The 14,180-nt window shown below is 48.1% G+C and overlaps 1 protein-coding gene across 2 annotated transcripts in view; it reads right to left on the bottom strand.

Moving 5' to 3' along the window:
- Positions 1-369: 369 nt before the first annotated feature.
- Positions 370-14,180, bottom strand: part of LOC140627639 (CD99 antigen-like) — a 32,776-nt gene continuing 18,965 nt past the window's right edge. The window contains exons 6-10 of one of the 2 annotated variants that reach the window (XM_072816072.1): positions 11,723-11,767; positions 10,184-10,237; positions 8,647-8,760; positions 1,786-1,842; positions 370-915 (exon numbers count right to left, since the gene is read on the bottom strand). In XM_072816072.1, coding sequence (XP_072672173.1) covers positions 890-915; positions 1,786-1,842; positions 8,647-8,760; positions 10,184-10,237; positions 11,723-11,767 — 296 coding nt within the window. In that variant the 3' untranslated portion in view covers positions 370-889. Of the gene's footprint in view, positions 916-1,785; positions 1,843-2,215; positions 4,538-8,646; positions 8,761-10,183; positions 10,238-11,722; positions 11,768-14,180 lie in introns of those variants that run through there. The other variant, XM_072816073.1, reaches the window with a different exon arrangement.

Below are 14,180 nucleotides of genomic sequence, written 5' to 3' on the forward strand. Positions count from 1 at the left end.
TCTAATGCAGGGGAGTATCCGAATGTAGGGGGGGTATCTGAATACAGACAAGTATGCAATACAGGTGAGTATCTGAATGTACAGGAGTATCTGATCCAAGGGAATATATGAATGCATGGGAGTATCTAGACATGAGGGAGTATCTGAATACAGAGAAGGATGTAACCCAGGGGAGTATCTGAATGTCCTTGGTGTACCAGACCAGAGGAGGCAAATAGGCAGAGAAAGAAAATCCCGAAAATGCAGGGGGATGCTTCGGTCAATCAACTGTCTTACAGTCCCAGAAAAGGCACCACGGGGTCTATTCCACTACTCTCCACAGCCTCCTTTAAAGGTCACCCCATGGCAAGACATTTAAGTAAAAAGTACTTGGTTTTTTATTTTTTTATTAGTGTGGTGTGAAAAAAAATCTTACCCAATGAAGGAGGTTCTGAGGACACTAACTGAAGGCTTATGTCACTGTATCCAAGGGTCAATGCCAGGGGACGGTTGTGTTTAATTCACACGTTGTTGGTCACACGACCCAGAGTTCCGGGTGGGGGAACTTTGTGGGGTCAGCGTTGGATTGATGGGCTGACTGTGATGGACGATCGGCCTTTCACACCCCACGGGGAAACGCCTAACGGCCACGGATAGCGTGAGCGCCATTCCCCTCGGGATGCAACCCGCGGCACGAGTATCCCTCATCTACCCAGCGTGGTGCAAACAGGCACAACGCATGTCAAGGTCAAAAGAAAGAGTCTCAGCGTGAACAAAGGCATGGACAGGATGGGGCTGGATCCCGGCGTGGCTGGCTCTGCCCTGGTGCCTGCGTTTGTCGGGAGGACGCAGCAGGCCAGACTCGTCCTCCTGCGGGGATTGTCACAGAGTCGCATTTGTGGCCAAGCTTTTATTTTTCCAGAAGAGTCCACTGAACTGTCAAGGACAAACAGACAAGGAATGACTTCACACGGCATGCCCAGGTCTCCCGAAAACCCGCATGTCACCATCTGCGCCTCAAACACTTCAGACGCAGGTGACTCCCTCGCTGCGGAAGACGAATGCAGGCCAAACACATTGCCGACAGAAAGCAAACACCGACTCTAACCTCCCAGGGGAAACAGATTCAACAAATTTCAGAGTATGATCAACTCTAGCTAGAAAAAAAAAAAAAAAAAAAAAAAGATACCCCAGGAAAAGTAGGGAAAAAAATAGGAGAAAGCAATTTCTCCCAGCGACTTCTCTGACACGGCCAAAAACATCTGTGATCTGCCAAATCTCACCACACACAATTTTCTTAATCAGGTGCCGTGGTTTTTATTAATTTAAAATGATTTGGGACTACCATTTTTCTCATCAAGTCATTTACGGTGTAGAGGTCTACTGTGCATTTTTGGGGACTTTAACAATGATGCCTTGTGTGACACATCTCTCCCCATTTTGAAGTTGCCGCAAGTAAGACACGCACTTCCTAAAAGTGCCTATTTTTCAAATTCAAAATAAGTAAAAATCTCATGGAAAATTCATTTGCACACCAGCCGGCCTACCTCCCGAGCATGTAGTAGCCACGAGGGGGGCACCGCGGGCCAAGTCTCATCATTGATCGTTAAAGAGAGTCGGAGACAACAGTGGATGTCATCTGAAAGCCTCAAGCCCCAGAGCATCTACACAGCATCACTGGAGCCCGTCCCCTCAGAAACGTGGGTACAGAGAGGAACTCATGCAATGCCCTGCAGTGCGCCATGGAGCTGCGCAGAAGCACGGCGGGAGGACAGAAGATACAAGGGCTGGTGCCCGGCTGCTCACCTGGTTGCTCGGCGTTGGTGCTCTGCTGGTTTTTCGTGCTGGTGTCACCTTGGTCGGCTGAAAGGAAGCACAAAAGATGCCCCAAGGGGATGAATACTAAGAATGCACCCTAATGTCACTGTGATTGGAACCAGCTCCCCGCCCTCCTATCCACCCCCCACTATCAGTGGGGCCAGGAGGGACGGAGATGCAGACCCGCTCAGTGCAGCCCCATCCACAGGGAATCGAAGATTAACAGGACATCACAGGGTCCCGTTGGCTTGCTTTTGGGTTTTCTTGTTGTTATCTGTTGCTTTTTTTTTTTTAATTCTTAATTCTATTTTGAAATCTGCCAAACACACATCAGAGCAGACACGACCAAGGCCCCTAATCGTCCCTCCACCCCCAAGATCTACAGCACGAGTTGACCGAATTCAAGACAGCGGACAGATTTCACAGGCAAAGAGGCGTTTATTTCTCCATAGTGGTGTCGCTCAGGAACAGCGGCCGCAAAGGGGCCCGAGCAAACGACATCCAAGACCGTTCACAAAGCTCAAACTGTTATACAAAATACATTGCTTTTAGCGGGGTGGCGGGTGGGGGGAGAATCCTGTCATGAAAAGACACACCATGTGACTTCTGCTCCAGGTCACACAAGAACGGGTCCCAGTGGGCGTGCGAGAAAGCCCGTAATCTGTCCCCCGTCCCCCAGCCTCCAAAAAAGGAGACCCAGACGGTTGTAAGAGAGCCGTAAGTGCACACATGTTGGGTCTCGTGCTGGCAGGGCAGGTGGCGGCCATGGGAACACACAAAGTGTAGAGCGAGCACATGGCAACAGGACAGCTCATCCGGTGGCGACTGAGAACACAGCGGTACACGCCCGCGAGGAGCGACAAGATGGACTAATGGCCACATCCGTTGTGGCGGCAACACGTCAAAGGGCATCTTCTGATGCTTCTTGATGTTGCCGTCACACACCGCCAGCTTCCGAGGAGAACCTTCTGGAGGCAGCGGTGTAGGGAGGGTGCCGCGGAGCGAGCAGGTGGATGCTGCATGGTCCACGACCCGTGTACGTGCCCTCTGGGGAGAAGGACACAACCTGCGCTCCCCGGAATCAGCGTGCACGGGGGACAGAGCACTAACGCCAGCACCGTCGGGGTCAGTTGGCTGTGATTCAGACGTGGCTTTGCCCCCCAGGCGGTTCTCCCAGATTCTGCTGGTAATGCTGTTTGCTGGAGCGCCACACGGCCATTGGCAAGCGCCAACTCTTGAGAAGGACCCCAGCTGAGGTGCCCACCAGGGATACACAGCCAGATTCCCCGTCTCCCCAGAGGAGACCCATGCAAGCCCTCGAGACCCAACCACCCGTAGCCCCGTTGTGCCACAGGCTCTTACAGGGAGACCGGCCAGGTTCTGGGGAATCCACTCTGCATCCAAATGTAAAAACCCAAGCACACCGCATCTCAACATACACACAAAGGCAATGCGCGTGCTTTCCTGCGGCCCTAGGGACCACGTGTGGCTGCTAGAGCGGTTATGGAATTTGTAGCTTTCGCGGCTCTCCGTGCCTGGGGATTATTTAAGTATACACACAGCATGCATTTGGAGGCAAAACCATGGCCCTGGGGGACCACTGACCAGCAGCACCTCATCGTAGGCCACACTGAGGACTTGCTTCTCGGGGGCACACGGGTCCAAGTGCTAACCTGAGAGCAAGCGTCCTTTTATAAGAACTAAAACACACACACGCACATCATCCAAAGCACCAGTCAATGGCCACGGTGACAACTGAGGGGTGACCAGACTCAAGAAAAAACCATGCAGGGCCCCCATGACAGCTCACCTCCCCATCCACCAGCCATGCTAACCCCAGAGCCGGCCAGCAATCCAGCCCCGACATCACCACCACCCACCCCACCCCAGGCCGGAGGCGATGCCAAGTCTCTGCATGAGGTTGAGATGAGAAAAGCGATTTATATGCCCGAGGGAAGGAGATGCCCAGATGTACGCAGGGGTAGAAAAAACCTTTAGGAAAAAAAAATAATAAAGAAAAAGAAAAAACCTATAGGTGATTTTACGTTTACGGGGATTTCCAAGATGCACGGATTCTCACGTGTCGGCACAGCCACCCTGATGTCACCTAACTTCAAAATTCTCAGATCGTGACGTTTGTGGGTCATTCCTAAATAAGTGGATATTTTTCTTCCCCCCCTGGAGAAGTGGGATAGTCACCCATTTAATTAAAAAAAAACTGGTCAGAGAGACAGCAAGGACCTGCTTCGTGGGATGCGGCGTGTGGCGGGGAAGTCAGACGTTAAGGGCTGCGCTGCAGGATGAAACGGAGTAAGCGGTGGGCTTTGCGTCAGGAGGACGCGGCCAAGGCTCGCGGCTCCGGCGGCCCATTTGCGGAAACACGAACGCGGCAGCCAGGCGGGAACTCGAGGAACGCGGGGAAGCGCCCCACGTGCGCCACCCGCCACCATCTCTCTTCCCTTGGCTTTAAGTTTACTAGAAAATATTCTGCATTCCTCTTGGTGTCCTGAAGCTACGTATGCGTGAACGCCGTACGCGGGTAGGAGCTTCCGTGCATGTGGAAGGGGGACACGGTCGGCTGGGAGGCGTCCCAGCGCCACGGCAACAGCTAGCCACGGGGACGAGGGCAAGGGCCAGGCTTTGCTTTAGACTCTGCGTCTCAGCGGACAAGCCCTGATCGCACAGGAGCGGCTCCGGGCTTGCACACGGCTTTCTGCTTGTCCCTACATCTTCGGCTCATCTGAAACGAAAGGTTGAAAAATGAACAAAAAAAAAGAAAGAAAGAAAAGAAGAAAAGAAAAGAAAAGAAAGAAAAGAGAAGAGAAGAGAAGAGAAAAGAAGAGAAAAGAAAAGAAAAAAGAAAGAGAAAAGAGAAAAAAAGAAAAGGAAAAGAAAAAGAAAAAGGAAAAAAAGAAGAAAAAGAAAAAAAGAAAAAGAAAAAAGAAAAAACAAAAAGAAAGAAAAAAGAAAAAAGATAAAAGATAAAAGAAAAAGAAAACAAAACAGAAAGGAGGTAAACTTCGGAGAGGTCCACACATGTCCAAAGCCCAAGGCAGCAGCCGCCGCTGTTACAAAGGCACTCTTCGGGCAGGAGCAGAGCATGATTTTAGGATTTTCTCTTTTTTTCTTTTTTTTTTTTTTTTAAGCGATGCTGAAAGCCCGAAGTGCCATGGAGGAGCCAAGGAGAGATGAAAGCAAAATCAAGGAGGACAGGGAGGTGGAGATGGGGATGGATGCAGCTCACGCCAGCAACGCCTCAAGCATCCGCTGCGGACATCAGGCGGACAAGCCCGCAAGCAGCCAGAACCAGCCGAGACGACAGCGTCGTGCCCGCCAGGTGACAGCTCTGTGAAAGCAGGTCACCACCCACGCCATTTGCCGCTCAAACCGGTCACGTGGAGCCAGCACAGCAAACCACGCATCACGTCGGTGGGGAGCCCACGCCCCCAAACGGCTCTAACAGGCCAGCACGCGTCATTTGCAACAAAACCACGTTACACTCTTGGGGACACATCCAGACCTCCAGGAAGACAGGACACATCTACCAAATCCCATCGGCCACGGATGCCGGGCATCAGCTCGGAACGAGATACTCAAAGCGCTTCAGTACATTTACAGCAGGTCGGCTCGTATTTGCCGGATGCGTCTCGGGGCTGAGAGCGCGCCCCCGTTTGCGCCCAGTTGATGGCGCCCGGGTTAACAGACACCACAAAATTCAACGCAGTGACAAGGTCCTGGAAAACCACCCTCTTTATAAATAATCACTCTTCCAGAACAATGGTTTTCCCCCCAAAACCATGGTTCCTTCAAGCAGTGGGATGCGCCGTGGCCACACCCTTTTTAGGAAACGTCCAAGCTCGCAGCTACCCGTGGATGCGCACTTCTTGACCCCCATGAAGAAAACCCATCAATATTCCTATACAGATGCCCCGAAAGCTCTAGGATCTTCCAGGGCCCAATGCCCAGACCCAACACTTCATTTCTACCTCTGTTCATAACAACGCATCACGGAGACAAACACCGAGTTCCCCACTAACACAGGTCGAAAACACCAAAATATCAATTCCTGGACTCCAAAGAGATACTCACTGTCCCGCGTTAGCGTCTTGGGGTTTATAGAAAAAGAGCACCCGGTTTTCTTTATCTTAACGCTGGGCATTTTATGGCTACAGATAAAGGTCCTTAACAACTGATATCGGAACTACCAGCCTACTTACTTCCCTTCTTCCAATCCACCTCTTTTTTCCCACCAATTTTTTTTTTTTTTACTTTTTCTTTGTGTGTCTAAATCAGCTGAGATCCCCAACTCCAATAAAACCAGAAAGCAAATCGAGCTTATAAAGTTGGCCCCAATATCCAATTGGCTTATGCAGGAGAAACTGTACGAAATCCTGGGTAAATGAAGACTTTAGCTCGCTGCTCAGTAAGCATGTGTTGAGTTCCAGAGTGCCCTGAGCACATTCTTTTGGGAAGATGCTTTTATTTTTGAAATTTGTTAATTCGACTATTTCTACCTGGGGAATTTTCCGTTTTCACCCCATGTTAAGAACACGAATGCTTCAAAGACCAAAATACAGGAATGGGGTACAGGGGGATGGAGAACACTTGCTTTCCCAAGTTCCTAACCCCACTCCAAGTATCGGACAATGTCAAGTCCATTAAGATTTTTGGGTCCTTCCCCCAAACCGCTGTGACTTGGCATAGTGCCTTGGCATATGAATGTCAAATTGGCACCATAACATCCAAGGGGGGGGGGTGCGTATATCCCAAACACAAGGTGATATAAATGCCTTACAACTCCAGAATCCAACTGGATTTGGAGATCCAAATTGGGTTTGAAGTCACCTACAGATTTTCAGAAAATCATTGTGCCTGGACTTCCCATACCTCCTTCCCTAGCAGACGTGCCTTCCCCCTCTCTGGGCTGGGCATCATGCTCTGAGCTGAGCATCTTCAGAGAGGGGGCAGAAAAGAAGTCCATTTTGACACGTCCTTGACCTTGGTCATCTATTTGGGCACGTCCTTGACCTTGGTCATCTGTCCATTGGGCACGTCCTTGACCTTGGTCATCTGTCCATTTGGGCACGTCCTTGACCTTGGACATCTGTCCATTTGGGCACGTCCTTGACCTTGGTCATCTGTCCATTTGGACACATCCTTGACCTTGGACATCTGTCCATTTGGGCACGTCCTTGACCTTGGACATCTGTCCATTTGGGCACGTCCTTGACCTTGGTCATCTGTCCATTTGGGCACATCCTTGACCTTGGTCATCTGTCCATTGGGCACGTCCTTGACCTTGGTCATCTGTCCATTTGGACATGCTGGACGCTCAACATTCAGACAACCAAGCATGGTTTCCCAAGCAACTCTGATGGAAGGCACCCGGTCACATGTGGGAAATAGACATAATGAAGCACCCTTACCCTCAAAACAGCAGCTTATGTTAAATCTCTGAACCCATAAGCTCTTTGGGTTCAGGCTACAGATGGAGTCTGTGCATCTAAAAATCTCTAAAGATGGGACATTAAGGGCAGACTCCCTGCCTATAGTCAAATTTTGTATCACCATCTATTCAAATCTTTTTTTTCCCTAAGATTTCATTTATTTACTCATGAGAGGCAGAGGCAAAGGCAGAAGGAGATGCAGCCTCCCTGCAGGGAGCCCGATGCAGAACTCGATCCCAGGACCCCGGGATCACAACCTGAGCCAAAGGCAGACACTCAACTGCTGAGGCATCCAGGTGCCCCATCTTTTGTGTATTTCCCTAGAGTCCTCGGGCAGTGATCCATGAGAATGGAGCTCAATGGCTGAGTATGAATCTGGACTTGAAACCACAGGTAGGTTGAGACGTTCAGACACTGTGAGACTCCACCCACAGCCCAATAGGACCCCCATCGGAGTCCACCCCTCGTGTTCACCTTACAAGAGGAAAGTCAAAACTTTGAGCAACCCAGAGATGCATGAACACGAGCTATGTTCAAAATACAGCTAACTGACACCATGGCAAATCCTATGTAATCCAGGAACTCTTGCCTATCTTGTCTCAAAACAGCCAACGATGGAGTTCCAACCCCTATGTTGTTGGGTGTGACATCCTCCATATTCCCCTATAAATTTTATATCCTACCCAAAAACCCTCCCAAGCACTAGTGAGTACGGGGTTATACCAGAAAGGGAATCAGCTGCCCCACATTTTAATTCCCTTGGTTGGGGTATCCCGGGGTGGCTCAGCAGTTTACCACCTGCCTTCAGCCCAGGGTGTGATCCTGGGGACGCGGGATCGAGTCCCACGTCGGGCTCCCTGCACAGGGCCTGCTTCTCCCTCTGCCTGTGTCTCTGCCTCTCTCTCTCTGTGTGTGTCTCTCATGAATAAATAAATAAAATCTTAAAAAGAAAATTCCCTTGGTTGAGGCAAACAATATGGCGGCCATCCCAGCCATCACTCTTGTCATAAGGGTGATGAGGAATGACAGCGATTATAAATAAGGATGAATTAACATTTCCATGAGCTAACATTTCTTCAACCAACCTGTCAAAACTTTCACACACAACCTATGGATCCTCACAAAAGTCCTATGGTGTGTAGATGATCATCTCTCCCTTTATAGATGGAAACCCCAAAGACAGGGGTGGTTAGTGACTTGCAAAATCCACACAACTCCACCTGGGCGGCGCTGGAATGGAAGCTACAAACTCTGGTTCTAGTATTTCAGCGATCTCTTGGACTATCAGCGGCCTCACACAGGTCTCACGCCAATCAGACTTCTGGTGTGTTTTAGTTTTGAGAAAGCACAGATTTCAAGTTAGTAAGGCACAAACGAAAGGAAGCAGCCCCCAAAACCTTACCGTTTTCTTTGAAGCACAACTTTTTCTTCTGGTAGGCGATAAAGCTAGAAATCGCTCCGGCCACGGCCACCACGACAGCCCCAATGATGCCAGGGACTACCCCAGGGGAGTCAGCTGTGGGAAGAAGCACACGGCACCATGACTGGGGACACTCGTGGACAGCAGACCAGGCACAGGGCAGGTGGCTGGAGGCCCCGCTCACGGGAAAAAGGTGGGATTGAGTGTCAAGACATAGGGTCACAGGGTGACCGTGGAAGAAACCCCACTCCTGAGCCGTGTCCAACTCCCAACACCACATCCAATCCGTTTGCATGATACGAAGGGCCAGCCATACTGCTCCCCGAAAGTCACATCTGGAATCAGAATTCATTTGACTACGTGCGTGCACCGCTTCCAATGCAAAACTGGTTTCCCGTGGACGACACACCCTGCCTCCTCCGATCCCTATGGCCAGTGCAGGGGCCCTAACAGGTTGAGGTGGAAGCTCTGAGGCGAGGCAACATGGCCCACAGTGTGTGGTACCCACCTGGGACTACTCAGAGGCTGTGTGGCATCATTCTCACCATGTATTTTCTGAAAGCGAAAGCCGCTGACCCCCTTCGGTACTTTTGTTTGATTTACGCCACGATGGAGTTTCCATGCACCATCAGTAACTCTCACGCTAGGTGTAGCTGTGCCACGTTGACTTGACAGCTAGCAATTTCTCGGCATGGTGGGTACACAAGACGTCCCGCTCCATGAGTCGGTCAAGGATGGTGTGGTGGTTAATTGTGTCTACTTGACTGGGCTAAGTGGTGTCGCATGGCTAGAAAAACATGCCTTCCGGATGTGTCCGTAGGGATGCTCTCAGAAAAGCTAAATGTTTGTATCTACAGACTACGTGAAGCAGGTGGTCTTCACCAGTGAGGATGGGCAATGACCAATCCATAGGGGGCCTGAACAGAACAGAGTGCAGAGATGGGACATCCATCTTCGGCTGCCCTTGTGCACAGGCACTCCTGGTTCTTGGGATCTGAGACTCGGGCGGAGACTTGCACTCCTGGCTCTTCTGGTTTCCAGTCCAAAGTACTGGGACTGAACCACACCAGTGCCTCTCCTGGGTCTCCAGCTTGCAGGCAGCAGACCACGGGACTTCTCAGCCTCATAGTTATGTAGGACAATTCCGTATAATCAATCTCTTTCTGTACATCTATACCTATGTGTATCTATAGATAGATCCCGATGGTTCTGTTTCTCTGGGCAACCCAGGGTAATATAGATGGTATTCCTTCTTAGGGCACTATGGGAAGATGAGTCAACGTAACCTGTGGGTCACATCAAGACTCCCTTGCTGAGTCTCTTAAAGAACGTCAACCAGATACTCCAGCAGAGCGCTTGGGACATGGCCTGGCACAGAGCAATCGCACTTTGATGCTTCTCGCCATCATCTTTAGGATGACAGAGCCAATGCTACAGGTTTGGTCCTGACCACTGCATTCCACTTCTTCTCAACAGTGCATATAAGAAACCCAAGGCATCAGAAACCACGTGTACGTACCCTGCTCCTCCCCGTCGGGCCTTTGGCTTCCGCCGCCACCACCGCCACCGCCTCCTGCAAGGGAGGAACAGGCTTGCAGCAAGTTGCATTGGGAAGATTTTTGGTAAAGGAAATCTCGTAGCAAAGATCAACTCCTGGGACCTTGAGTTGTGAAGGGAGTCACAGAGTCCTTTGTTCCCTTTGTTGAGTCCCTGCTTTGCTAAACGTAATCATCGGACTTGTTCCCATTTACCTGACAGAGGGGCTCAGCTCCTGAGTCAGAGCACCCGTCCCATGGTAGGCTGCAGGAGACCCAGTAAGTCCTGGGTGCCTCAGGGATCCTGACTGCTCTTGGGAAGAATCCCATCCAGGGCCTTGGAACCCACCCATGGAGACGCGGCCCATGGCTATGAGGTGATCCGAGGGACATTCCTGTTGACTCTGAGGATATATACAAGTGACCCTTAAACAACAGAAGAGGATTAGGGGAGGCAACACCATACAGAGTCGAAAATCCAACTTTTGATTCCTCCCAAAACTTTACTACTTACTAAGAGCCTCTAAACTGCAAGGCTTCCCGATAACATAAATAGTTGATAACATATACGTGATGTGTTCTATGTGTTCTACGCTGTATTACTGTATTCTTACAATAAATTAAGCTAGAGAAAAGAAAACGTCATTAAGAAAATCGTAAGGGGGAGGCCTGGGTGGCTCAGCGGTTGAGCATCTGCTTTCGGCTCATTTCATGATCCAGGGATCTGGGGATCGAGGCCCACATCGGGCTCCCCGCAGGGAGCCTGCTTCTCCCTCTGCGTGTGTCTCTCATGAATAAATATATAAATCTTAAAAGAAAATCATAAGGAAGGGAAAATACATTGACAGGAGTGCATTGCATTCATTGAAATAAATGCACACGTAAGTGGACCCACGCAGACCAAATCTGTTTTGTTCAACGGTCAACTGCAATATACGTTAAGACAAATTATAAGTAAATATAATAAATAAATATAAATATATTCTAACTTCCATAAACACAGAAATCATTACATTTATCTTATGTGTATATTTTTATTGACTTATATTCTATGTATTATATGTAGCTTTGGACCCTAGTCTAACCTAAGATTTTAAAGAGAGAGTTAGGAAATCTGCTTTTTGAACTGTAATGCTGCCAACGAGGGTCACATGAGCTCATTCTCAGGGCTTTGATTTCTATGTTCATTAAATAATAGGACACGCCATTGGAGACACCCAACAGTCACTGAAAAAAACAAACAGGTGATCAGCAGTTCAGATGTCTGAGAAGTGCCCGATCAGCTGACCTCCAGCCCCATGGACATGGTGGGTAACTGAACCATTAACACAGCTCCTAGGGACCAGCCTCTCTGGGGCAGGTCTTACGGTCCCCACCCTTGATGCGTTTACAAATGCTGGAGATCCCAAGCGAATTCCAAGCAGCTGACTGTAACTTTGCTGACGGCTAAGGGTGTAGACCCTAATGTCATTGTGTTCAGCAGGCGGGTGATAGGGAGAAAAGAGAAGAAGTAGTAACTTTACCTCCATCTGAAGCTCCATCGACGAGATCGGAATCTGAAAAGCCACCTAGAAGATAAAAACACAGCATCATCTGCCATATTGGGGCTCTCGGGAGGGTCTCGATGTCTCGGAACGAAGAAAAACACTATCGGAATCTAAAGCAGATCTGTGGCAGGGGGAATCCAAGAGGGGCTCTACTTTATAGAAAAAAAAAATATTTCAAATATACAATGACAACTGAATTCCCAATTCTACTTTAAAACTCCTAAAATTGGGGATCCCTGGGTGGCTCAGTGGTTTAGCGCCTGCCTTTGGCCCAGGGCGCCGTCCTGGAGTCCCAGGATCGAGTCTCACATCGAGCTCCCGGCATGGAGCCTGCTTCTCCCTCTGCCTGTGTCTCTGCCTCTCTCTCTCTCTCTCTATGTCTATCATGAGTAAATAAATAAAATATTTTTTAAAAATAAAAAATAAAAAAAATAAATAAAACTCCTAAAATTAGTCTTACCGAAGACTTTGCTAGAAAACCTGAAAAAGATACCAAAAGAAATGGAAAGCATCCAGCAGTCTTTTGGGTGGAAAAAAATAAAATAACCTCCAAGGGACCTGTCTGGTATAGATTCAATGCCCTAAGGGCCCTCAGTCTTCACTCTCCTCATCTTGGTGGCATGTCGATTGCAAATGATTTTTTTTTTTTTGCAAATGATTTTTAAATCAGATGTATATGGATCTTTATATTCATATTTTTCTTTCCAGTTTTCTTGTATTTGAATCATTTTGCCTTGGCTAGAAGACCCATATTAAATTTCACCTGTCGATTCTGGACTCAGCCACGTGACTTACTCTGGACAATGGTAAGTCGGCAAAATGGGAGCCAGGTCAGCATCTTAAATTAGCCTCTGTTGGGGGTTGATGCTCTTGCCTCTTGAGAGGGACTCATTTAAAAGCTGGTAGTGGGGTGAAGGAGACACATAACGGTGACCTTAGTCATCCCAGCTGAGGTGACCCAAAAAAGCCAACCCCAGAAGACCCACCAGGTGACCACAGACACCTGACAGCCATGCCAAGGTCAACCAAGGCTCGCCTAGACTCGTGACACATACTAAACAAACTTTTTAAAATATTTTATTTATTTATTTTAGAGACTGAGAGAGAAAGAGAGCATGAGCGGAGGGTGGGGGGGAACACAGAGGGGGAAGGAGAGAGAATGTCAAGCAGACTCCATGTTGAGCACAGAGCCCCACGTGGGGCTTGATGTCACAACCCTGAGGCCCTGACTTCCGCTAAAACCAAAAGTCAGGTGCTCAACTGACTGAGCCACCCAGGCACCCTAAGACATAACAAGTTAAAAAATTTTAAACTACATTGGAAAAAAGAAAAAAGAAACTACATTGGGTTCAGGCACAGTGTATTAAGCAGCAGTAGGTAGCTGATACACGTCAGACTTAATCCGTCAGTTTAATAAAACCTATCATGACCCAGTATGATTTATTCCAGCAAGTCAAGGGTGTATTTTATAGTGAGACATCCTTCCATATACTTTGTCATATTCACGAGTTAAAAGAAAAAAATTGCTCATATGCATTGATGAGGACATGCACTTGATGAAATTTAATATGGGTCTTCTGGCCAAGGCAAAATGATTTAAATACAAGAAAACTGGAAAGAGAAAAATATAAAGATACATATACATATACATCTGATTAAAAATATATGAAAAATAATATCATAGTCTTTTCATAAATGCTGAACGAGGAACGTAAAATAATTAACAGGTAATAAGGATTCGTCGTTCAGCGGCTAGTGAGGAAAGATGGACGAAATTCACTTCTGTATCACAGAAAGAAGCAGGAAAAATAAAGGGCTTACAATGTGTTCACAGACAGAAATACAGACAGGGAAGAGCAAATCCAGAAATATGCTTATAGGAATAGCAACATGAAAGAAGCACAGAAAACTGAATCCAAAAGAAAAAAAAAAAAAAAAAAAGCTCCATTTTGCAGATAGTCGGTGCTCTCCAAATTGATTTCTTGTTGGAAAGCATTCAAATGAGAATAAAGACAGGGTTTTACTTCTTCCGAGAAGGATGAGGGACAATGAGTAAGCGATTGTTACATTAAAAGGAAAAATCAAAGAGCCGCAAAGAAGCGGGGGAAGCTGTTCAAGCATAAAAGACCCCAGGGGAAAACACACACATATACACACGCATTAAAAGACTCACTTGCCAAAAATCAAATAAATAAAAATAATCACTGCCAAAAATACTGAAATGCTAAAATGGGGGGGGGAATGTTTTCATAATAAAAGAATGAAAATAGGATCTCCAAGTGGATGAAGCAGGCTTCTCAATCAGGAAGGAGAGGCTGGTTATCCTCAAACGTAACCCAGAAGTGGAGACAGAAGCAACCACAAAAGAGAAACCATACGAGGCCAACAGAGACACCGAATTTATTTTCCTTAATTTGAGAAAGAAAGTCATGAA

This window comes from Canis lupus, chromosome X (assembly GCF_048164855.1).
Source record: "Canis lupus baileyi chromosome X, mCanLup2.hap1, whole genome shotgun sequence".
In the NCBI taxonomy this organism is placed as follows: domain Eukaryota; kingdom Metazoa; phylum Chordata; class Mammalia; order Carnivora; family Canidae; genus Canis; species Canis lupus.